Source organism: Littorina saxatilis, linkage group LG10 (genome assembly GCF_037325665.1).
Source record: "Littorina saxatilis isolate snail1 linkage group LG10, US_GU_Lsax_2.0, whole genome shotgun sequence".
Classification (NCBI taxonomy): domain Eukaryota; kingdom Metazoa; phylum Mollusca; class Gastropoda; order Littorinimorpha; family Littorinidae; genus Littorina; species Littorina saxatilis.
This window is the reverse complement of record NC_090254.1, coordinates 38,788,726-38,815,225: the sequence shown is the minus strand read 5'-3', so window position 1 is coordinate 38,815,225 and position 26,500 is coordinate 38,788,726. Positions and strand designations below refer to the sequence as shown.

The following is a 26,500-nucleotide window of genomic DNA, read 5'->3' as shown; positions in this document are numbered from 1 at the left end:
ACACGTAAAAGCCGTGGGAGTTTCAGCCTGTGCCTGCCCGTGCAGGGCCTCTTTTTTAAATCGGGTTTTGAACTCTTTTTTGTATTCGGCTGTACTGGTTTTTTTAAGTGATTTATGACATGTGGACAAGTTTGTTGTTTGTTGCTCATAAAACGTCCCTTACTTTCGTTTTTTGTGTGTGTTCTTTTTTTGTCTCAGCTTTTCGAGTTCAGCCTTGATCAAGCAGTCTCGTGAAGTTGTTTGTTTGTTTTGTGTTTCATGGAGAACGTGTTTTTGCGTGTGCTTTGCAGTTTCTTATTTTTATATGGTGAGCTATTATTTAGTTTTGTGAGTTCGGAGGTGTTGATGTTAGTCAGTTTTGGGTGTTGAGATGTGTCGTCCTATGTCCTTCCACTGAGAGGGTTGTGTGTGATGGTGTTGTGTGAACCTGGAATACGGTAGGGGAAAAGTTATTTTTGTGTGTATAAGAAATCTTGTATTAACTGATGATGTTGTGTATGCTTACTTTTCCTTCCCTTTTTCTCTTGTGTATGAGAAATATCGTATTAATTGATGTTGTATGTGCTGACTTTTCCTTCTCCTTTTCTCTTGTGTATGAGAAATATCGTATTAATTGATGTGTATGCTCACGGTTTCTTCCATTTTTCGTTCTTTCTCTCCATTCTGTTTGTCTGTCTGACTTTGTCTTCTTTTATTGGTTTGTCTGTTTCTCTCTCCGTCTGTCGGTCTGTTCGTCTCTCTCTCTCTCTCTCTCTTTCTCTCTTTCTCTCTTCCTTCCTTTGTTTCCTTGTTTACTTCTACTTCTCTCCGTCTCCGCTCTTTCTCGCCTTCTTTCTCATTCTCTGTGTCTCTTTCATGTTTCTCTCTCTTCTTTTCTCTTTTCATTCGCTCTACCCTTTTTTCTCTTCAGTTTATAAGCAAGAAATATGTGTTAAATATGTGTTTAAGTTAATAGAAATTCTGTAGGGCTTATATGTGGTTTTTTGTTTTGCCCAGTTTTCACCTCTCTTTCTCTACCGTCACCAAATTAAAAGGAACTAGACCAACAATGAGTCTGTGTGTCGGTGAGAGTGTGAACGTTACCAGCATACACCAAACAATGAGTCTGTGTGTCGGTGAGAGTGTGAACGTTACCAGCATACACCAAACAATGAGTCTGTGTGTCGGTGAGAGTGTGAACGTTACCAGCATACACCAAACAATGAGTCTGTGTGTCGGTGAGAGTGTGAATGTTACCAGCATACACCAAACAATGAGTTTGTGTGTCGGTGAGAGTGTGAACGTTACCAGTATACACCAAACAATGAGTCTGTGTGTCGGTGAGAGTGTGAACGTTACCAGCATACACCAAACAATGAGTCTGTGTGTCGGTGAGAGTGTGAACGTTACCAGCATACACCAAACAATGAGTCTGTGTGTCGGTGAGAGTGTGAACGTTACCAACATACACCAAACAATGAGTCTGTGTGTCGGTGAGAGTGTGAATGTTACCAGCATACACCAAACAATGAGTCTGTGTGTCGGTGAGAGTGTGAACGTTACCAGCATACACCAAACAATGAGTCTGTGTGTCGGTGAGAGTGTGAACGTTACCAGCATACACCAAACGATGAGTCTGTGTGTCGGTGAGAGTGTGAACGTTACCAGCATACACCAAACAATGAGTCTGTGTGTCGGTGAGAGTGTGAACGTTACCAGCATACACCAAACGATGAGTCTGTATGAACGTTACCAGCATACATCAAACAATGAGGCTTCCATACAACAACATTACAAGCGGATCAGAAACAGTTACACAGCCCATGAACGAACAAACAAACACACTGGTTTATTTTCATTTGTTTATATGTTTCTCTCTCCTCTAACTCCGCACTCTTTCTCTCCTCAGCATCTGCACTCTTAACATCAACATGGATTAGATATTAAAAAAAATAATTGCATTTGCGAAACGTCTCAGAACAGACCGTGTTCACAAACAAAGGGTGTACCACTGTCGCACGGAGCATCGTTCGAAACCTTTCAGAACAGAACGTGTTGTTCACAAACAAAGGGATAATGGCTGTCGCATGGAGCGTCGTTCCAGCGGTCAGCAAGGTCCGGATCCGGTCTGCTCGGCCAGAACATTGCGCAGTCCTCCCTTCCCCCGTAGTCGTTGGGTTCTCCTGGCTTCCACTTGGTGAAGGTAGGAGGCTGGCCGGAGGGGAGTAGGAAGAGTCCCTCCGTTCCTACGTCACTGAGTCCCAGCCACGTGAACCCGACTGACATCACATATGTATCAAAGGTATTAGTTAGCACCACAGGAGCTTGTATCAAAGCGCCGGTCGACTATTATTTACTCCTTCATCCTTACTGTATCCTTACTATTACTAAGTAAGGATGAAGGAGTAAAATATAATCGATCGGCGCTTTGATACAAGCTCCTGTGGTTAGTACATGTATTTTAATGTTAATACAATGGAGCCCCCCTTTTAAGACTCCCCCACCGGCACGGTTGGCCTAGTGGTAAGGCGTCCGCCCCGTGATCGGGAGGTCGTGGGTTCGAACCCCGGCCGGGTCATACCTAAGACTTTAAAATTGGCAATCTAGTGGCTGCTCCGCCTGGCGTCTGGCATGATGGGGTTAGTGCTAGGACTGGTTGGTCCGGTGTCAGAATAATGTGACTGGGTGAGACATGAAGCCTGTGCTGCGACTTCTGTCTTGTGTGTGGCGCACGTTATATGTCCAAGCTGGACCGCCCTGATATGGCCCTTCGTGGTCGGCTGGGCGTTAAGCAAACAATCAAACAAACAAATTAAGACTCCCCAATTTAAGACTCCCTCCATTTTTAGACCACGCTTTTGTATCTTTTCCTTTGAAGCTTTGTACATTTACCTCCATTTTAAGACTCCCTCCGTTTTAAGACTCCCTCCATTTTAAGACTCCCTCCGTTTTAAGACCTGATTTTCTCAGATTTTTAAAGGTCTTAAAAGGGAGGTTCCACTGTAACGTTGAAGTGTTTCCTTTGTCTTAAAGGCACAGTAAGCCTCCCGTAAACCATCACAGAGCTCCCCGAGCGTCTACATACAGTACAAGCATACTTCCATTTGAACGCTCACCAAACGGTAACATCCTGGCTGCTTTCTGTCGAGCGTGAGAAATTTTCAAAGAATTTATTTTCGTGGACTTAGCCTTTAACAATAATGGCGCCTCGTTTTGGTGCTGGACGGTTGTTGTGAACATTCAACTTACCGGAAATCACGCCCGGACAGTAAGCCTCCCGTAAACCATCACAGATACTGTCAGGCTTTTACACACAGTACAAACACCCTTCCATTTGAACGCTCACCAAACGGGAACATCCTAGGTGCCCTACGTAAAGAGCGAGCAATTTTTAAAGAATTAATTTTGCAGATTGTCAAAAATGAGTTACTTCCCTTGGACTGTGGTGCGTTTTTGCGCTAGACCTAACTTTTAAAATCTAAATAATAAATTGACAGCTTGTTACACAAACATTCTTTAATCATAAAAGAATTCTTTTTTCATCAAGACAAGATCAGTACAATTCAAAGTTTTGAAAGTTTGAAAAAAGACTGAAAAGCCCGGAAGCAGGATCACGCAAGGGTCGTAGCAGACGACGGTTTATGCATAGTCGCCGTTCCTCTCTGCAGTCAAAAGCAATCGCTGGAGTTCTTGTGAACCACAGCCGTATTTTTCGTGCATAAAAACGTGCTATTGTAGATAAGCTCTCATCGAGTCGCATTCAAATGACTAACTCGCGACTACATTGTGAAAAAGGGAAACTGGATCACACGGGTTCACGATGGCTCAGGGGTAAGATAAACCACGCAAAAATAAATTCTTTGAAAATTGTTCGCTCTTTACGGAGGGCACGTACCTAGGATGTTCTCAAGCGGTGAGTGTTTACATGAAAGGGTGTTTGTACTGCGTGTAAAGACCTGACCGTATCTGTGATGGTTTACGGGAGGCTTACTGTGCCTTCAATGTACATGCATCACCGCTGTAATTTCTCATTTTGAGATAATAAAGTGACGTTGATTTGATTTGATTTGATGAGGGCGTGTGTTATATTACAGTGGTTTAGGTATTCTAGTGGGGATGGTTTTGCAATAATAATAATAAAGTAGATGTGTACTGCCGGGCAGTACATACCCCAAGCGAAGTCGTCCATCTGTGTGTACATGATTCTCTCTCTCTCTCTCTCTCTCTCTCTCTCTCTGTCTTAAAATGTGTCATCGATGACGTGTTTTCATACTTGCTAATGCGGCAGGCTAATCATGACGTCAAATTGAAACTTCTTGAAGTCTCTCAGAAAGGGACATGAAAACCATGTGGGGGTTACTGGTTTGGGCTGAAAAAAAACCCAACTCCACCTAAAATTCAAGCGCCTATGGGGCTGAATTATGCAGCATACATTGTGAAACATCAGGATATCTCACACTTTCAATTCTGCCATCATGTCAAATCTGACAACAAACCTACCCACAAAATGTCATAAATATCGGTGTAGAATTGAGACTTAACGGTTTTTAACTGCCAAAAATAAGTTTTTTTGACTGGAATAGTTTGTCTTGAAATTCAGTTTGGGACAACGGACCCACCCACTAAATTTCATAAAGATAGGTGAAAATTTAAATGTAACGGTTTTTAACTGCCAAAATTATGTTTTTCTTCTGGAAAAGTATGGAGTGAAAATCAGTTGGGGACAACGAACCTACCCACAAAATTTCATATAATATCGATGAAGAATTGAGATTTAACGGTTTTTAACTGCCAAAAATAAGGTTTTTTGTCTGGAAAAGTATGTCTTAAAATTCAGTTTGGGACAACGGACCCACCCACTAAATTTCATAAAGATAGGTGAAGAATTGAAATTTAACGTTTTTTAACTGCCAAAATTATGTCTTTCTTCTGGAAAAGTATAGAGTGAAAATCAGTTGGGGACAACGAACCTACCCACAAAATTTCATAAATATCGGTGAAGAATTGAAATTTAACGGTTTTTAACTGCCAAAATTATGTTTTTCTTCTGGAAAAGTATGGAGTGAAAATAAGTTGGGGACAACAAACCTACCTTTAAAATTTCATAAGAATCAGTGAAGAAATAGGATTTAACGATTTTTTAACAGCCTTGACACTGAACATTTGATAAATCATTGGTGATGTCATCATAACCCAGTCGTTGTAGTTGTCGTCGTAGTTGTTGGTGTTGTTGTTGTCATGTTCGTTGTCGTGATTGTTGTTGTTCTCGTGTTGTTGTTGTTGTTGTTGTTGTTGTTGTTGTTGTTGTTGTTGTTGTTGTTGTTGTTGTTGTTGTTGTTGTTGTCGTTGTCGTCGTCGTCGTCGATGTCATTTGTTGTTGTTGTTGTTATCGTCGTCGTCGTCGTCATCGTCGTCGTTGTCAGAGGTTATTTCTAAAGATTTCATTGATAGTCTTTGTTCTCGTCACCAAGACTTGCTAAGAACAAGCTTGGAACAGCAAGAGTTCCAAGAACAAGATTAGAACAACTCATTACATCATTACCAGTACGTCATTTGTATTTAGAACACACTTTAGAAAAAAACTCTTCAGCTACAAACCAGTCACCCTCACATGTCGGAGGTGTTTGTCTAAACCACTTACTGAAATGTTTTGAGGTTTAATGACCATACACATGTTGAACCGGTGAGTGTCTTCCGCTGCTTAATTCGCAAATAACTATTTTATTAAAGTCCGCTTGAAACGCTCAAAGATGAAATTCCATGTTAAAAAGTGACAAAAGTTTCACATTTTCCCGTTGTAACAGCTTCCGATGATATTATATGAAAATTCTGATCCTCTGAGAGGATTCCCCGAAACAAAATCAGTTTGTACGCCTAATTTTAATAGAATTGTCCAAACAGTGTCGCTAATATTGTGCTAAAAGATGAATTCTAGAACAATGTCCAGACAGACACCACTTGGCAAAAAAATTTTCAGTGCTGGGAGATGAAAAAAAACACTACCTCGCTACGCGCGGGCTTCGCCCGCGCTCCGCTTGGATCAACATACAAACGCAAAAACAAACGCAACAAGTCGCGTAAGGCGAAAATACAACATTTAGTCAAGTAGCTGTCGAACTCACAGAATGAAACTGAACGCAATGCAATTTTTTCAGCAAGACCGTATACTCGTAGCATCGTCAGTCCACCGCTCATGCTCATGGCAAAGGCAGTGAAATTGACAAGAAGAGCGGTTTAGCAGTTGCGCTGAGAAGGATAGCACGCTTTTCTGTACCTCTCTTTGTTTTAACTTTCTGAGCGTGTTTTTAATCCAAACATATCATATCTATATGTTTTTGGAATCAGGAACCGACAAAGAATAAGATGAAAGTGTTTTGAAATTGATTTCGAAAATTTAATTTTGATAATTAAGTAGATGTGTACTGCCGGGCAGTACATACCCCAAGCGAAGTCGTCCATCTGTGTGTACATGATTCTCTCTCTCTCTCTCTCTCTCTCTCTCTCTCTCTCTCTCTCTCTCTCTCTCTCTCTCTCTCTCTCTCTCTCTCTCTCTCTCTCTCTCTCTCTCTCTTAAAATGTGTCATCGATGACGTGTTTTCATACTTGCTAATGCGGCAGGCTAATCATGACGTCAAATTGAAACTTCTTGAAGTCTCTCAGAAAGGGACATGAAAACCATGTGGGGGTTACTGGTTTGGGCTGAAAAAAAACCCAACTCCACCTAAAATTCAAGCGCCTATGGGGCTGAATTATGCAGCATAAATTGTGAAACATCAGGATATCTCACACTTTCAATTCTGCCATCATGTCAAATCTGACAACAAACCTACCCACAAAATGTCATAAATATCGGTGTAGAATTGAGACTTAACGGTTTTTAACTGCCAAAAATAAGTTTTTTTGACTGGAATAGTTTGTCTTGAAATTCAGTTTGGGACAACGGACCCACCCACTAAATTTCATAAAGATAGGTGAAAATTTAAATGTAACGGTTTTTAACTGCCAAAATTATGTTTTTCTTCTGGAAAAGTATGGAGTGAAAATCAGTTGGGGACAACGAACCTACCCACAAAATTTCATAAAAATATCGATGAAGAATTGAGATTTAACGGTTTTTAACTGCCAAAAATAAGGTTTTTTGTCTGGAAAAGTATGTCTTAAAATTCAGTTTGGGACAACGGACCCACCCACTAAATTTCATAAAGATAGGTGAAGAATTGAAATTTAACGTTTTTTAACTGCCAAAATTATGTCTTTCTTCTGGAAAAGTATAGAGTGAAAATCAGTTGGGGACAACGAACCTACCCACAAAATTTCATAAATATCGGTGAAGAATTGAAATTTAACGGTTTTTAACTGCCAAAATTATGTTTTTCTTCTGGAAAAGTATGGAGTGAAAATAAGTTGGGGACAACAAACCAACCTTTAAAATTTCATAAGAATCAGTGAAGAAATAGGATTTAACGATTTTTTAACGGCCTTTAAATCATTGGTGATGTCATCATAACCCAGTCGTTGTAGTTGTCGTCGTAGTTGTTGGTGTTGTTGTTGTCATGTTCGTTGTCGTGATTGTTGTTGTTCTCGTGTTGTTGTTTTTGTTGTTGTTGTTGTTGTTGTTGTTGTTGTTGTTGTTGTCGTCGTCGTCGTCGATGTCATTTGTTGTTGTTGTTGTTATCGTCGTCGTCGTCGTCATCGTCGTCGTTGTCAGAGGTTATTTCTAAAGATTTCATTGATAGTCTTTGTTCTCGTCACCAAGACTTGCTAAGAACAAGCTTGGAACAGCAAGAGTTCCAAGAACAAGATTAGAACAACTCATTACATCATTACCAGTACGTCATTTGTATTTAGAACACACTTTAGAAAAAAACTCTTCAGCTACAAACCAGTCACCCTCCCATGGCGGAGGTGTTTGTCTAAACCACTTACTGAAATGTTTTGAGGTTTAATGACCATACACATGTTGAACCGGTGAGTGTCTTCCGCTGCATAATTCGCAAATAACTATTTTATTAAAGTCCGCTTGAAACGCTCAAAGATGAAATTCCATGTTAAAAAGTGACAAAAGTTTCACATTTTCCCGTTGTAACAGCTTCCGATGATATTATATGAAAATTCTGATCCTCTGAGAGGATTCCCCGAAACAAAATCAGTTTGTACGCCTAATTTTAATAGAATTGTCCAAACAGTGTCGCTAATATTGTGCTAAAAGATGAATTCTAGAACAATGTCCAGACAGACACCACTTGGCAAAAAAATGTTCAGTGCTGGGAGATGAAAAAAAAAACTACCTCGCTACGCGCGGGCTCCGCCCGCGCTCCGCTTGGATAATTTTTATATTTGTTTTTTTCAGAGCTTGTTTTTAATCCAAATATAACATATTTATATGTTTTTGGAATCAGAAAATGATGAAGAATAAGATGAACGTAAATTTGAATCGTTTTATAAAAAAATATTTTTTTTTACAATTTTCAGATTTTTAATGACCAAAGTCATTAATTAATTTTTAAGCCACCAAGCTGAAATGCAATATCGAAGTCCGGGCTTCGTCGAAGATTACTTGACCAAAATTTCAACCAATTTGGTTGAAAAATGAGAGCGTGACAGTGCCGCCTCAACTTTCACGAAAAGCCGGATATGACGTCATCAAAAACATTTATCCCAAAAAAGAAAAAAACGTTCGGGGATATCGATCCCAGGAACTCTCATGTAAAATGTCATAAAGATCGGTCCTGTAGTTTGGTCTGAATCGCCTACACACACACACACGCACATACAGACACACACACACACACACACATACACCACGACCCTCGTCTCGATTCCCACCTCTACGTTAAAACATTTAGTCAAAACTTGACTAAATGTAAAAACGAACCAACCAACACACACACACACACACACACACACACACACACACACACACACACACACACACACACACACACACACATGTATATAAAGAAAACACCCCCCCTACCCCTGAAAAAAGACATACCACTAGGAAATTATCAATAAGCCATGAACAAACATGTATTACAAGTTTTCTTGAAATTAAACCTATTAACAACATTTAAAAGTTCTTGTGGAGTGTGTGTGTGTGTGTGTGTGTGTGTGTGTGTGTGTGTGTGTGTGTGTGTGTGTGTGTGTGTGTGTGTTTGTGTTTGTGTGTGTGTGTGTTTATGCATGTTTATGTGTGTGCGTGCGCGCGCGTGTGTGTGTCCTTATGTGCATGTGTGTGTGTGTGTGTCTCTCTCTCTGCCTGTCCTCTTTCTTTGTCTATGTGTACGTGTGTAATGCAAAGAGTGTATTATCAACCTGACCTCCTGCAGCAGTCACCATGGTGAAGACAAAGGAGTTCTCTTCCTCGGAGTCGATCTCCACCAGCCCAGCCCCCATGGTTTCGCACTCTACCTGCAGAGTCAGAAATCCCAAAACACGTATAGTGCTAACGTTCCAACAGAGACATAGATATCAGAGTTTTCAAAACACAAGAGTTGTAGGTTATTGGAACGTTTGATTATTGACAAAGCAAAACGTTACATTTACACTACGTCGACACAGAGGTCTTTTTAGTATACAGCCAGACAAACACTTCTGGTACAAATAATGAACTTATCTCAGTCAAAATTGTCGATGAATTTCGCATGCAAGATGCTGTCGGTGTAATGATTGATCGAAAGACCGACTCGGAGTGGCATTGAATAGAACAGGGATAGATTGGGGTGAAGGGTGGGGTGTGTTGGTGAGGGGGGGGGGGGGCAGTTCTTACCTTTGCTCTTTGCCAGGTGGTGGCATTGTTGATGTACTTGTAACACGACTCTCCGAGTAACTTCCATGATCGTGGGCACTTTCTGTAATCATCAACGCCCGATTATGAACAATGTGTAATGTGTATTCAGTATTATGTATATGTTACTTGTGTAAACGTAATGTGAGGGTGTCAGATATGAATTAATTGATTGTGAATAGTAAAACACACACACACACACACACACACACAAACAATAATAATATTTTTTTTAATCCACACCCACAGTTACCTGTAGTCATGGAAACATGGTAGTTTTCCACTATGAGGAACACATGGAAGAACACATACCCATACCGGTCTTTCAAATTGATATTTGAATATTCGTCTCCGTTTCCGTTTGCTTGTTTGTTCGATTGGTGGTCTGCCACATGATTTAGTCATTTGTGCTGTGTAATATTGCATTATGCTCTTTCAAATTGCAGCTTGAGCAAGGTATGGTTGTAACCATGCAAGACTACACAATTGCCCAACAAAATATGCATGATGGAGTTCGTCTCTCTCTCTCTCTCTCTCTCTCTCTCTCTCTCTCTATCTCTCTCTCTCTCTCTCTCTCTCTCTCTCTCTCTCTCTCTCTCTCTCGTTCTCTCTCTCTCTCTCTCCCCCCTCTCTCTCTATCTTCCCCCTCTCTCTCTATCTTCCCCCCTCTATCTCTCTCTCTCTCTCTCTCTCTCTCTCTCTCTCTCTCTCTCTCTCTCTCTCTCTCTCTCTCTCTCTCTCTCTCTCTCTCTCTCTCTCTCTCTCTCAGATTGTTAGAAAAGGCCCAGCCTTAAATCTTAATCCTTGTGAAATAAAGTTCTACTTTCTCTCTGTCTCTCTCTCTCTCTCCCTCTCTCTATCTCCCTCTCTCACTCTCTCTCTCTCTCTGTCCGTCTGTCTGTCTGTCTATTTCTCTCTCTTAGTCTCTCTCTCTCTCTCTCTCTCTCTCTCTCTCTCTCTCTCTCTCTCTCTCTCTCTCTCTCTCTCTCTCTCTCTCTCTCTCTCTCTCTCTCTCTCTCCGCTTGTAATCTTACCTATGACTTTCGTAATCCGAGAGAGCAAGTCATTCAGTTTTCCGTCCTCTTCTTTCAGTTTGTCCACCGCAGACTGGAGTTCCTTGATTTTCTCGGCGTCACCTTCCAACTGTTCTTGTTCCGCTTTCAGTTTCTCGTTTTTCGCTTTCAGATTCTCGTCTTCAGCATCTAAATTTGCGATTCTGTCCTTCAGTTTTTTGTCCTCTTCCGTGAGAGTTTTCTGCTCAAATATTGTCTGCAGCACATTGATCTGAATACTGTCCACGCGCACGAAATCGTTGTCATGACGACTGTCGGCGAGACAGGTATGAGACAGGTGTTGCGGGGGGATGCGACAGGTGTAGGTACCTTCCACCACAGGTGCGAGCAGGCTCAGGTAAAAACGACCGTCGCTGTAGTCTGTGCTGTTTTGTTTGTCTCCTGTAGGGGTCTGTTGTGACACACAAATGTAATATGCACATGAAAGCACGCACGTAAGCATGGACATACATACACACGAATACACACTTATGCACGCACGCACATGCACGCACGTAGGCATGCATACACACACACACACACACTCACACACACACACACACACACACACACACACACACACACGCACGCACGCACGCACACACGCAGTGCATGTCACTACATAAATTACTTACAGTCCATTCGACTTGGAGCGAGGGTTGTTGGTCAGTGAATCGGAACGTTCCGCATGAGAGCGTGAGGGTGAAGGTGCTGGTGGTATTGTCCCACTTTGCACCCCCCTCCTGCCGCACGTGCACCTTTCTGTCCTCTGTCAGCATCATGCTGTCTGCACACACACACACACACACACACCGACACACACACACACACACACACACACACACACACACACACACACACACACACACACACACACACACACACACACACACCGAATTGCTTCCTTATAAACAAAGAAGGAATCGCACAAAGCTGGTTTACTTAAATTAAGAAGAAAATAGGTCCTTGACATAGCAAATGCAGAGTCCTTCTGTGGCACATGCGATTTTTCACGGAGAAACATCCGGTAACAGGGAAACTAGATTGTACACCGTATTCCCGAACGAAGCGAGAAAAATGCCCTCGCAGCTCAGAAACTGTAAAATGGTGTGTCTGAAGTGCGGTTCGATTTTTGCAAACGGTCATAAAGCTATTTATTTTGTACCATCAAAAAATCAGAACTACATATATAGAAGCAATCTAGAAATATTTTATGAAAACAAAAATACACGCAAAAAAAAATCAAAAAACAAAATCAAACTAAAAAATCCCAAAACTAACCAGAAAACTGACCCAGAACCGAACAAGGTGAAACAGTACCTTTAACTTGCAGAGCAACAGATGTTTGATAGCGACCGACGCCATTTTGGTCTTGTGTTTCAACGCTGATGCTGTACATCCCAGAATCCTTCATCGTGACGTCAGTCATCGTCACACTTCCAATTGACTCGTAGCTCACACGCTTTGAATAATATGCACTGGTTTCAAACACCCCAGAGCTGTAAAAGGCGATCAGTTTCGAGGTGGAATTTGTTTCATATTGCCATTTAATGTCCTTGACGTCTTCGTTTGGTGCGGTAAGAAAATCCCACGGGAAAGTGACGTCATCTCCGACACATACTGAAAGGACGTCATTGTCCTTTGGCGAGCCTCTCCAGTCCAAGCAGTACGAATCTGAAAAGAAGTGATTGGGGTTTTTAATAGTTTTTACCGCACCAAGTTAAAATGCAAGCCCATAGTTTTTACCGGGTCAAAGATTACTTGGTGAAAATGTAGAAGAAATACCTTCAAAATTAAAGTCGTGGGAGCTCCGCAGAGAGAGTGAGAAAGTCTTTTAGTAGGAAGCAAATATGAGCAAGGGGATACAAGTGAATACCCCAAAAATGAACATGTATGTTATATGTATATTTGTATGTCAAAAATCGAAAATGTTATCGGTTTTCTTTATTTTGGGCACATTTTCGATCAAATACAACAAAACTGTATACTTTTTTTATTCAGGGGGTAATAAGAATTGCAATTTCAAACAAGTCGCGTAAGGCGAAAATACAACATTTAGTCAAGTAGCTGTCGAACTCACAGAATGAAACTGAACGCAATGCCATTTTTCAGCAAGACCGTATACTCGTAGCATCGTCAGTCCACCGCTTATGGCAAAGGCAGTGAAATTGACAAGAAGAGCGGGGTAGTAGTTGCGCTAAGAAGGATAGCACGCTTTTCTGTACCTCTCTTTGTTTTAACTTTCTGAGCGTGTTTTTAATCCAAACATATCATATCTATATGTTTTTGGAATCAGGAACCGACAAGGAATAAGATGAAAGTGTTTTGAAATTGATTTCGACAATTTAATTTTGATAATGATTTTTATATATTTAATTTTCAGAGCTTGTTTTTAATCCAAATATAACATATTTATATGTTTTTGGAATCAGAAAATGATGGAGAATAAGATGAGCGTAAATTGGGATCGTTTTATAAATTTTTATTTTTTTTTACAATTTTCAGATTTTTAATGACCAAAGTCATTAATTAATTTTTAAACCACCAAGCTGAAATGCAATACCGAAGTCCGGGCTTCGTCGAAGATTACTTGACCAAACTTTCAACCAATTTGGTTGACAAATGAGGGCGTGACAGTGCCGCCTCAACTTTCACGAAAAGCCGGATATGACGTCATCAAAGACATTTATAAAAAAAATGAAAAAATCGTTCGGGGATTTCATACCCAGGAACTCTCATGTCAAATTTCATAAAGATCGGTCCAGTAGTTTAGTCTGAATCCCTCTGCACACACACACACACACACACACACACACACGCACATACACCACGACCCTCGTCTCGATTCCCCCCTCGATGTTAAAACATTTAGTCATAACTTGACTAAATGTAATTAAAAACATCAAAATATCTGCAAAATGTGACTTGAAATTTTCTAAATCGTTTGAGCTACCAAGCTAAAACGCAATCCCATAGTCCGGACTGTACTTAAACTACTTGTTAAAAGAAACAACTTCAAACATGCAACCGCCACAGTGCCGCCTCAACTTTCAGTGAAACTCATAAATGACGTTATCAAATTACCTTATCAAAAAAACCAACAACGGATTTCTAGCAAATGCACTCAAAGCTGTCTGCATAAATGTTCATAAGAATCCGTTTGGTAGTTTGCGACAAATGCCTATTACAGACACACACACACACACACACACACACACACACACACACACACACAGACACACACACACACACACACACACACACACACACACACACATACATAGGAAGACAAATATCCCCTCTGCCCTTGTTAAAATATTTAGTAATTACTTGATTGACTGTAAAAAACAAACAAACAAAACTCACGTTTGTTGAGAGCAACAAGAAGTACCAGGACGAACAATCTCCAGTCGCCCATGCTGCGCAGTGACTGTCTTCCCTCCCTTCTTCTCTCTTCTCTGCCTGGCTTTCTTTGTTTCGATCTGCTGTTCAACGTGTACACTGCGTTCAGCGTTAGCTCCCTCCTTCTCTCGTCTCTGCCTTGTTTCCTTTGTTTCAATCTTCTTTTCACCTTGCCTACTGTGCCGAGAGAGTGTCTTTTTGTGAAGATCGTGAACTCTCTGCTGTCACTACTTCGGCTCCCTTCTGATTCCGCAAATACATATGTTTTCCTTCGTCTTCTGGTTTTAACATCAGTCAAATCAAAGGTCTCAGGGACACACTGTCCTATGACGGAATAACGGGAAGTCCTGGTTTAGGTTTCATAAACTTAATATTGAGGTTGCGGTGAGACAGGCCGAATGCTCAGTACTCAAACGAGACAAAGATTAAGTTAATTTTCTCGTCTCAGAATTCCTTTGTAACATTCCGTTGATTAAAACATGTACAAATGTTTCCCCCAAGGGCTCGTTGTGTGGAAATTAAGTATATAAATTAAGTACGCAAATATTCAAAAACAATCAACTCAAAAGTTTTGGTGATGAATATGGTATATGTTTGATAATAATGATCTAAATGTTCGCCTCTACGGGAGGCTTCTTCAATGTGATAGAATGATGAAGGATGAGAAGATTTTGTCACCAAGAGAATGGTGTGACGTAAAGAACATATCCTAGCGTCAGTCACACACACACACACACACACACACACACACACACACACACACACACACACACACGCACACACACACACACACACACACATCTACACAGTCATAATATCGTCAGAGAAATCACAGTAGCTGGAATAAATAAAAGTAAAAACATTTAAACATAACAAAATAAAATACAATTTACATATGTCTGCAGGTCTCAATATCAAACTTCTTTACTCGCAATCGTCATCGCAAACCGTACAGAACATCAGGTCGTTGTACCCTCAACCTCTGAACTGTCTCGTTAACGTGTCGTGCTGCGAAACAACGATAACTGAGTAGGAGATGCTACTTACGGTTGCATGATTCAGCATCCCTGTTGGGAATCCCGCGATCACTGACGATAGTCCTGGTTGTCGGGCCGCGACTACAATCAAACTTGTCTTAAAGGACCACAAAAAGGACCGTTGGTCTTTACAGACAGGTGCTCGCTGTAAAAATGTGAACAATAAAGAAGAAAAACAAACTCATCAGGAATCATATAGGGTGGTCGTAACGGGCAGGTGGTCGCTATCCAGAGGTGGTCGTGATCGAGAGGTTCGACTGTAGATATCCGCGTTGTGTGACCTTTCTTTCCTTGTTGAGGAGCGCGGGTCAAGAAGTACTTGTTGTGGAAACTGCTCCTCGTCACGTGTGTAGGGCGGCTTACTAGCACAAACACTACATAATTGAAATGTCAACGTAAAATTAAAAGTATTCATGTACACATATCAACAGTCATTGAAATGTGCCAATGGGTAATCCAGAACAATTCACATTTTTTGTGTGTGTGTGTGTGTGTGTGTGGAATGATTGCATTCAACGTTGTTTAATCAAAAGTTGTGTATTTGCATGTACTAAATCTCAAACAGTTCCAGCCAAGAAATAATACTTCTGCCTGCACAGAGACCTACATGCATGAATGCACACACACACACACACACACACACACACACACACACACCCACACACATACACACACACACATACACACACATACACACACACACACTTACACGCACACCAGAAAAACATAATAAGGGTAAAATAAATCAAATTACAGATATTTTAAGGACAAAATTGCTTTAAAAAAAAAAGAAGTAAAGATCGATACAGATGTTCAGTACTAAACTTGCACGTTTTTAACAGTAGAGTTTGTTTCACTACTCGAAACAAGTGCGAGTGTCCTTGAATGTCCTTTGAAAATGTTTCCTGGTGTTTTAGGCAGTTTACTGTATGCAGATTAAACGAAAATAAACTTGCTATATACTTTTCTGGAAATCGTCTGTGAGCGTGTAACTGAATGAATACAAATTCAAGACGGCCTCTTCCATCTATTCAGAGTGTACCAAGGATTCTCGATTCGCGAATACATCAATAAATCGGTGTTTCTTCACTGCACACAAGGTAAAGTCCGCGTTGTGAAGCAATTTTTGCGCAACCCACAAGCCGATTTTTATAATGTCATTTGGTGTTTTGAAACCCCCGAAAGCGGCGTATGAAGAAGAAGAAGAAGAAGAAGAAGAAGAAGAAGAAGAAGAAGAAGAAGAAGAAGAAGAAGCAGAAGAAGAAGAAGAAGCAGAAGAAGCAGAAGTAGAAGAAGAAGAAGAAGAAGAAGATGTTAAAACATTTAGTCAGAACTTGACTAAATGTAAAAAGAAGGTGTTTTGAAACAATAGTCAATATGAAGCCGATTGTTCTTTCTGGTCCTGAAGTGTTTGAAAAGAATTGTTAGATTTGGAACCGATTTTTTTTCAAATGAAAGTAGACTGAAAAACACACATATTTGGGAGATAATGAGCGAAAACGAACTTACGACACATTGGAATTTAAAATGAGCGGTCATTTTAAGTTGGAGGTGGCCAATCGACCCCTGAAAGAGTTACGCTCCGGGTCCGACATTTGTATAAAATAACGCGTAGCAGTAATTTTCAGGGCTCCCCACGGACGCCCCTCCTAGTGCGTCCCGGGACCCCCACTTTCAATTTTTAGAGCCCCTCCATGCATTTCTAGTACATGTACGTGTTTTCGGCTTCTAGTGCATATAGGACGCAGGGACGCGCTCTATGGGGAGCCCTGAATTGTACACATTGTGTGCCCCAGACCAGTGTGCCAGTTCCAGTGTTATGTACAGTCACACACACAGACACCATGTTTGTCATACAATCACATTGTTCAATTGACAAAAAGGGCACGCCATACATAGCGTCTTCCCAAAAGTCGAGAAAAAAAAGAGAAGAAAAAAAAGAAAAAAAAATTACGCTCCAGTCAACAGGGTAAGAGATTATTGAAAATGACCCATTGAGTTTTGTTTTAAATGAATCAACAAGATAGGTTTGTTGTTGACAAAACAAAACATTACGTTCACAGATATCTCGACCCAGCGGTCTGTTTAGTGTACCCACAGACAAACACTAATTATACAGAAAAACACTTATCTTACAAAATGTTCAGCCGCTTGCAGGGAAGACACAAGCGGGGCATATCTGTGAACGTAGCGTTTTGTTTTGTCAATTATTAAACGTTCCAACAACATACCTTTCTTCATTTTTGATTCTGAAATTTGGAACGTTGGCGGTCTATTTGTTTTTGGATTTGTGTTTTAAATGAATCAGTGAGATGACCCAGTGTGGACCGATTGTGGCCTTATCTTTAAAAGAGGGTCGCTTTGAATCAGTGAGCTGACCCAGTGTGGACCGATTGTGGCCTTATCTTTAAAAGAGGGTCGCTTTGAATCAGTGAGCTGACCCAGTGTGGACCGATTGTGGCCTTATCTTTAAAAGAGGGTCGCTTTGAATCAGTGAGATGACCCAGTGTATACCGATTGTGGCCTTATCTTTAAAAGAGGGTCGCTTTGAGAACACGCGGTGCATTTAATAGAAAGCACTTCATTCCGACCCATTATCTATGACTAAGCGATGGTGTGTTTATCCCCACTCGGTTTTCTGCATCGGGACATGCAATTGGACTGCACCTACCACAGCCACCCCTACCCCCCCCCCCCCAAACCCACGCCTGCCCCTTCGCCCTCCTAACAATTGACTTATTTCAGACACAAAGTGGATGGAGAAGGTAGGGTAATGAATTTGTACTGCATAGATAAAAGGACCATCCTTCACAGGCAACACACTGTGTTATATATCGAGGATACAGTTACCCATTTCCGTACGGCGGGACAATTAAATTCGTACAAAAGATACAGCCTGACTGCTTCTCACGGATGAAAGATTTCTCTAAAATCAGTAATAATATTGTCAAGGACCATTTACAGCCCTTTTAACATAAAATAACCTTGTACCGACCTGCATAATGAGGTGTGTGTTGTGAAGTCGTTTAAACCAAATGTTCCTATCTGTAACGACATACACACACACACTTACACGCACACACACACACACACACACACACTAAACACACACGCATACGGGCGCACGCAAGCACACGCACACACACACGCACGCACGGACGCATATACACACTCACACACACTCACAGACACACACACACACACACACACACACACGCACGCCCACTAACACACAAACACACACGCACGCACGCATATGCACACACAAACACACAAACACATGCACGGACGCCCATTCACACACACACACACACACTGACACACACACACAATGGAAGTTTTGTTAAAGCATTTCCTTTAAGTTTATTAACACATAAATCTAAGCATTTACATTAACAACGAAGTAACAACAAAGCAGCTTACACTTTTTGTTATGTGCTTGCAAACAAAATAAAATAATTATTAGGGTGGAGATGTTTCCGATCTCCCAGGTCAAAGTATATGCAGACCTTACTTACTTACTTAGGCCATTATGAACCCCCGGGGGAGCATAGGCCATCGACGACATATCTCCATCCGACACGGTCCTGGGCTGCCCTTTCGATTTGGCTCCAGGTCTTCCCCTGCCTGTTGATCTCTGCTTCAGTGTCTCGCCTCCAGCTGTGGCGCGTGCCTTGTTATCTTCCTTCGTGTGTACACGCAAACACAAGACCAAGTGCGCACGGAAAAGATCATGTAATCCATGTCAGAGTTCGGTGGGTCATAGAAACACGAAAATACCCAGCATGCTTCCCCCGAATCGGCGTATGCTGCCTGAATGGCGGGGTAAAAACGGCCATACACGTAAATACCCACTCGTGAAAAAACATGAATGAACGTTGGAGTTTCAACCCATGAACGAGGAAGAAGAAGAAGATCCTTGTACAACCGTATATTTCCTGCGATATATTGTATGTTATGATATTTTGCAATGATGTTTAGCCATAGTTCGTTATACGCGTAGGTGTGCGAGAATATGTAAGCGCAGTGCTTTAAAGATGTCCATGTTATATAGTGCTATATGTTTTATGTAAAATCAATGTCTTGTTTGTATTATTGTTATGTACCACCCCTGAATTTCTCTATGAGATAATAAAGTATTCTTATTCTTATTGTAGAAATACTTATTTCTTTCACAAAACATCTCAGAACAAAATGTTGCGGTCAGGCACATCTTAGAACACATTGTTGCGTTCACAAAAAGTTCTTGTGACAACAAGGGAGTTTATGGTAAGTGCAGAGGGAACATCTCTTCGCTTTGTATACGCCTGTTATAGGCAAGTCCTCCCATAAGGAGCCAATACCTGTGTTATGGTAAGTGCAGAGGGAACATCTCTTCGCTTTGTATACGCCTGTTATAGGCAAGTCCTCCCATAAGGAGCCAATACCTGTGTTATGGTAAGTGCAGAGGGAACATCTCTTCGCTTTGTATACGCCTGTTATAGGCAAGTCCTCCCATAAGGAGCCAATACCTGTGTTATGGTAAGTGCAGAGGGAAAATCTCTTCGCTTTGTATACGTCTGTTATAGGCAAGTCCTCCCATAAGGAGCCAATGCCTGTGTTATGGTAAGTGCAGAGGGAACATCTCTTCGCTTTGTATACGCCTGTTATAGGCAAGTCCTCCCATAAGGAGCCAATGCCTGTGTTATGGCGGTGCAGCCCCCAAAACGACCCTATTTTCGAATCAGCTTTACTCATCTTTTACTTGCTCCATTTCAACAAACTTCAAGGGAGACAATGAATCCATATTGTTACTGTTATCTCCACGGTGATATGTACAGAATTGGTCAAATTCATGAAACATTCAGGTAGACTCAAATAAGTGTCACCAAAGTGGCCAAGAGCGGCAACCTTAAATTCACTGGTTTATTTTCATTTGTTTATGTGATGATTCACTGGTTTATTTGGGGCGGGGATGTAGCTCAGTCGGTAGCGCGCTTGATTTGTATCCAGTTGGCCGCTGTCAGCGTGAGTTCGTCCCCACGTTCGGCGAGAGATTTATTTCTCAGAGTCAACTTTGTGTGCAGACTCTCCTCGGTGTCCAAACACCCCCGTGTGTACACGCAAGCACAAGACCAAGTGCGCACGAAAAAGATCATTTAATCCATGTCATAGTTCGGTGGGTTATAGAAACACGAAAATACCCAGCATGCTTCCTCCGAAAGCGGCGTATAGCTGCCTAAATGGCGGGGTAAAAACGGTCATACACGTAAAAGCCGTGGGAGTTTCAGCCTGTGCCTGCCCGTGCAGGGCCTCTTTTTTAAATCGGGTTTTGAACTCTTTTTTGTATTCGGCTGTACTGTTTTTACACCCCCGGTATAGGGGTGTGTATAGGTTTCGCTCGATGTGTTTGTTTGTTTGTTTGTTTGTTTGTGTTCGCATATAGATCTCAAGAATGAACGGACCGATCGTCACCAAACTTGGTGAACAGGTTCTATACATTCCTGAGACGGTCCTTACAAAAATTGGGACCAGTCAAACACACGGTTAGGGAGTTATTGGTGGATTAAGATTCTACAAGGACTTATACAGGGACATATTAATGGTCAAAGGGAAATAACCACACTTGTTAGCAGTGCCTGCTCAGTTGGTGGCAGTGAGAATGCTAAGGACGGGGGTGTTTTTCCTACCTCGGAGGAATTTCTTGTTTTTAAGCGATTTATGACATGTGGACAAATTTGTTGTTTGTTGCTCATGAAACGTCCTTTACTTTCGTTTTTTGTGTGTGTTCTTTTTTTGTCTCAGCTTTTCGAGTTCAGCCTTGATCAAGCAGTCTCGTGAAGTTGTTTGTTTGTTTAGTGTTTCATGGAGAACGTGTTTTTGCGTGTGCTTTGCAGTTTCTTATTTTTATATGGTGAGCTATTATTTAGTTTTGTGAGTTCGGAGGTGTTGATGTTAGTCAGTTTTGGGTGTTGAGATGTGTCGTCCTATGTCCTTCCACTGAGAGGGTTGTGTGTGATGGTGTTGTGTGAACCTGGAATACGGTAGGGGAAAGTAATTTTTTTGTGTAGGCCCTATAAGAAATCTTGTATTAACTGATGATGTTGTGTAGGCTTACTTTTCCTTCCCTTTTTCTCTTGTGTATGAGAAATATCGTATTAATTGATGTTGTGTATGCTGACTTTTCCTTCTCTTTTTCTCTTTGTGTATGAGAAATATCGTATTAAAATTGATGTGTATGCTCACGGTTTCTTCCATTTTTCGTTCTTTCTCTCCAATCTGTTTGTCTGTCTGACTTTGTCTTCTTTTATTGGTTTGTCTGTCTCTCTCTCTGCGTCTGTCGGTCTGTTCGTTTCTCTCTCTCTCTCTCTCTCTCTCTCTCTCTCTCTCTCTGCGTCTGTCGGTCTGTTCGTCTCTCTCTCTCTCTCTCTCTCTCTCTCTCTCTCTCTCTCTTTCTCTCTCTCAGTCTCTCTGCGTCTGTCGGTCTGTTCGTCTCTCTCTCTCTCTCTCTCTCTCTCTCTCTCTCTCTCTCTCTCTCTCTCTCTCCATTCGCCGGAATACTCTCTAGACGCGCCAAGACGTGTCTCACGCGCTCTGGATAGAAACAGGATTTTCTTTGTTCATCATGTGACTTTTGTGCTAAAAAGTGCATTGACGGATAGCTAGTGTAACTGGCTACAGGACAAACATCTTCATTTTGATGAGAAGTGACTATTGTTGACGGTAGGAGTATCAAAGTTTCATTTCATTTCTCCGACTCCATTGTTCTACGATGTGTAGCAGCGCCACGCTAAGCGCTCATCGTGGGTGATTTATGAGCGTCGGCCATGGACTAATGTCTGTTCGGCCGTGTACGGCCGAGGAACTATGGCGCGCCGTGAAGTGCCACTGTGATTCTTATCTTGGCGTGACTGAGACTGTCTTGTGTTATAACCATGGTTCCACTGACCCCTGCTTAGATTACCTCCCCGCACGTCTCTCTCACTGGACAGCGTGTTGTGTCGGTCGGCACAATGTAATGCACACCCTTCGACCAGCCTCCCCTACTGCTATAAACCGCATGGTGTGACGTCATGGCTCTTGTGAGCAGCTACGACAGGGTCACACCAACTGACAGTACCATGACCGACACCTTATGTGTGTTGCAAAAAACGCATAAATGCCCACTGTCGGAGTTGTACATATGGCGGACTGTGATTCTCAGTCGGTATAGGAACCTACAATCACAGCAGTCCAGCATTAGATTGGAGGTAGAGGACAGAGATAGTGAAGAAAAATCCATCAATGTACCATTTCAGGATTTCCCCTTCACCGCTACCCATCCCGCCAACTTGCAGAAAACAGTAGTTAGACTGTACGACACCGCAATTGAATCAGAAGTAAAGACGGATCAAAAACTGATCACTATTACGCTATACTTCAAACACCAGTCACAGTCGGGGACCCTTCTCGCCCAGGGCCACGCTTGCCCGACCTGGAGTGAAGATGATTTCACTGAGTTGGCCAGTCTCACCACCGCAATGGCTTCATTGTCCCCTAACGACACCAATCTAGACATGATGACAGAAAAGATCGCATCCGTCCCACTTCCCTTTGTCAGCTCGTACTTTACCGACTGGGACGATAATGATTTCACTAGTCCATCCTCGTCTGTCAACAAAGCCCCCCACAAAACCCCAGCGTCAACTCCGCTCACCCCTGCACGCGGCATACGGACCCGCTCTACTAAAGCTCTGCGGCAGCGTCGTCAGTCGAGCCGATTTTCCCCTCCCAAACTTTCCCCCTACATCACCAAATGCCGTGTGGAGGAGCTAGAGCGGGAAGTACTGGGTCTGCATGACTTTATTGGAAGGCTGCAAGACGCAGCTTTCTCTGCCATCAGTGACACTGAAAAACGCATCAAGGCCAGTGTCCAGATGGACAACAGCCACCACGTAGACGAGCTCCGTGACGAAATCAGCCACCTGCAGTCACGCATCCAGTCCCTTGAGGCTGAAAACCAAAAACTTAAGAGTGGTGTAGGGGATCTCACTGCTCAGGTGAAACAACTTCGTCGAATGGAACGACCGCAATCCCCGCCCCCGCCCACGCCCCCGTCCCCGCCCCCGCCCCCGCCCCCGCCCCCGCCCCCTTCCTCAAACACTCATGATGTGAACAGTTCTATGCGCATCATCAAGACCGCAAATGTGCAACGATCTGACCCAACTACTTCACAGTCACCGACAAAGTCCCCCCCTTCCCTCACACCAGTAGCTTTCAATGACGACCAGAGAGATGTGAACTCAGCCTCGTCGGACGTGTCAGCGCCACTCAACTGTGTCATATCTCCCTCCTCTTCCTCAAACAATGCAGTTCCCCGGGGCTGTAGTGAAGCCCAGGACCCCGTTAAAGAGAACAGGAGACGTCATTCCCCACCGGAGAAGCTTCGCGCTTTTGCTGTTGGTGCCAGCACAACGTTCCTTTTACTGGGCGACTCAACAGTGAAATCTATTGACTTAAGTAAGTCTCTACCGTCACCACGCGACTCCCCCCAAAAAATTTGCGTGTCGGGAATGACGGTACAGGACTTGAATGACTGGGCAAAACACATAGAACCTGTGCCTTCTGTTAGACGTGCGACATTCCATGTCGGAGTCAACTCCTGCATGCAGACGTCAACAGAGGTTACAAGCGACCACTGGGCTGAGCTAGTCATGTCTCTACGACACGCCTTTCCTCTAGCCAGTCTCCATGCGTCTTCTATTCTCCCTGCCAGAGGCCGCTCCCCCCTCAATGATTTGATTAGCCCATCCAACTCCAACTTGGCCGCCGTCTGTGAGCGATTGGGTGTTCAACTCGTCAACTCGACTCCGATCTTTCAGACAGCCAATGGGGCTCCTCGTCTGGCCCTGTACAGGGACAGGATTCACCCAAGCCCTAAGGGGACAGCCAGGTTGGCTGAAACCCTTTTCCCCTTTCAACATCGTCCTCCCAGGCAAACCATCTCCCGCAAACAGCACGCCCCGCACCCCCAAATGGCCTCCAAACAAGATGGTTACGGTCAGCCCAGTAGCGCTGTGAACCCTCCAAATCATCACTACGACGCTGAGTACCCGCCCCTGCAGCAGCGTGATCAGCAGTGGAACGCTCCCCCCTTCGTCTCCTCTACACCTCGTCATCAGGACGTCACACCGACACTCCCGCCTGGACACTTCGTTCCGCAACATCCGCCGCCGCCACCTCCCGACTTCAGAGGAGCGCTACCCCCTGCTGTGGCTGCAGCCCCCTTCCCACCGCGTGGGTCCTACTTCGAGGAGGGAGACTATCGCCCTGTCCAAGGCCCAATGACAGGTATGCAACATGGCGTTGGCGCCTATCAGGTGTCTGACCCCGCCCCACGTCACCTTCAACCTACGGCGTTCAACAAAGTGCTTCCTGACTCCGCCCGTCCAATCGTCCCGCCGCCTGTACACCCAGCAGTAATGCAGGCCTATGTTAATTACCTTCAGGCCTTTCGCTTCCAGCAACCAATCGCCATGCCGTATTAATTTGTGCCTTGTCTTTTGGCAACTGTGTGCAGTGTAGAGGAGAAGCTGGCTTGGTCCAATTATATCTGTGTAATAGTAATTTGTGCTTTGTTTCGGAATCTGTGTCTTGAAGGTGTGTAGCGTAGGGTAGATGCTGGTTCGTGAAGTGTCTCTGTGTGCCGAGTAGAAGCCCAAAAGGGCCCTTTTCTGATAACACTCACGTAAGGTGTGATCTGGAAAAGAAATACTGCTGAGTTCTCTGATAAATTTTATTCTCTACTTTTGCTACCCGTGGTACCTGTTCTGCAAAAGTATTCTTGTGTGCTGGAATTACACTGAGTTTAAAAAAAAAAAAATTTAAAACTCTATGTTGCGGTTTCCATCACGGACAATTTAAGTGCCTTGGTAGACACTGACATTTGCTTTTCCTTTTTCTTGTCCGGTTTTACTGTGACAAAAGGAAAATACTTTTCTCTGATCTGACCTACATTGTGACCTAATTATGCCGTTGGGTGATTCTACATCTGGCCTTCGTATAGGACACCTTAACGTTTATCATTTGTTTAACAAAGTTCCAGATGTGTGCTTAATGTTAAACCGACCAAACAAGCCAATTCATTTGTTTGGACTTAGCGAAACTCGCCTTGATTCCAGGATCGACGACACCTCTATTGACATTACTAACTATACAATTTTAAGACGCGACAGCAACCAGTCTAGTCATACTGGACTTGTGCTTTACATCCATGACAGTATTGTGAAAATCACAAGAAGGAGAACTGATTTGGAGTCAGAGAATGTGGAGTGCATCTGGACGGAGATAAAACACTCTAAATCTCCTTCTGTGTTAGTGGGGTATATATATAAAAATCCAGCCTCTTCACTTGCATGGATTGACGATTTTGTGCGCATGATGGACAACGTTAATAACTGTAATTCTAACATTCTCCTCTTAGGTGATTTTAATTATGATTTAAATAAACCGCAACATGCATGGTCTTCTACTACATCGCTGTTTGGTCTTCAGCAATTAATCAAAGATCCAACAAGAGTAACCAGTACTAGTGCAACGTTAATTGATCATATTTACACAAACAATGTGTGTAATGTTTCTAAAGTGTTTGTATCCAATGAAAGTATAAGTGACCATTGCCCTATTTTTTGCACTTGGTCTTTTAAATTACCTAAACGTCCGCCTAAGGGCCATACAACAATTGAGTACAGATCCTTTAAAAATTTCAATGAGACGGATTTTTTGCGAGACATTGCTTCTGTGCCCTTTCATCTTATTTGCAATCATACTTGTCCAAATAGTGCCTTTTCTGCTTTGTATGAGGCATTTTTGCCAATTATTGATAAGCATGCACCGTTGCGCAAAAAGAGGGTTAAGCACCCCACACTTCCCCCGTGGTTAAATGAAGACATTATAAACGCCATGGCTCTTCGCGATTTCTATAAAGAGAACAAATTAAAAGCTGATTACAAGAAACAAAGAAATAAGGTCTTAGACCTCGTGCGCCGGGCCAAAAGGCATTATTTTAATAAACTTGTTTCTGAGAAGAAAGATACCGCTTCCTTATGGAGAGCAATAAACGAAGTAACTGCAAAATCTAAAACCCGACAACATTCAACTTCGGTTGGTATTTCACCCAGTGCCTTTAATGATTATTTCTTATCTCTTCCTAGTAAGCTTTTGGAGTCTACCTATAGGGAAAATGACAAAAGCGAGTATGAATGCCCACAATTTCTTCAATTATT

At 42.5% G+C, this 26,500-nt stretch overlaps 2 protein-coding genes across 2 annotated transcripts in view; both read right to left on the bottom strand.

The window, feature by feature from the left end:
* The window catches only part of LOC138978778 (uncharacterized), a 58,650-nt gene extending 44,101 nt beyond the window's left edge, over positions 1–14,549 (bottom strand). Inside the window, exons 1-4 of the mRNA XM_070351562.1 lie at positions 14,185–14,549; positions 12,139–12,492; positions 11,454–11,605; positions 10,801–11,230 (exon numbers count right to left, since the gene is read on the bottom strand). Of these exons, the coding sequence (XP_070207663.1) occupies positions 10,801–11,230; positions 11,454–11,605; positions 12,139–12,492; positions 14,185–14,236 (988 nt within the window). The 5' untranslated portion in view covers positions 14,237–14,549. The remainder of the gene's footprint in view (positions 1–10,800; positions 11,231–11,453; positions 11,606–12,138; positions 12,493–14,184) is intronic.
* LOC138978779 (uncharacterized) overlaps positions 1,828–26,500 on the bottom strand; it is a 47,650-nt gene continuing 22,977 nt past the window's right edge. Inside the window, exons 6-7 of the mRNA XM_070351563.1 lie at positions 9,300–9,390; positions 1,828–2,258 (exon numbers count right to left, since the gene is read on the bottom strand). Coding sequence (XP_070207664.1) covers positions 2,020–2,258; positions 9,300–9,390 — 330 coding nt within the window. The 3' untranslated portion in view covers positions 1,828–2,019. The remainder of the gene's footprint in view (positions 2,259–9,299; positions 9,391–26,500) is intronic.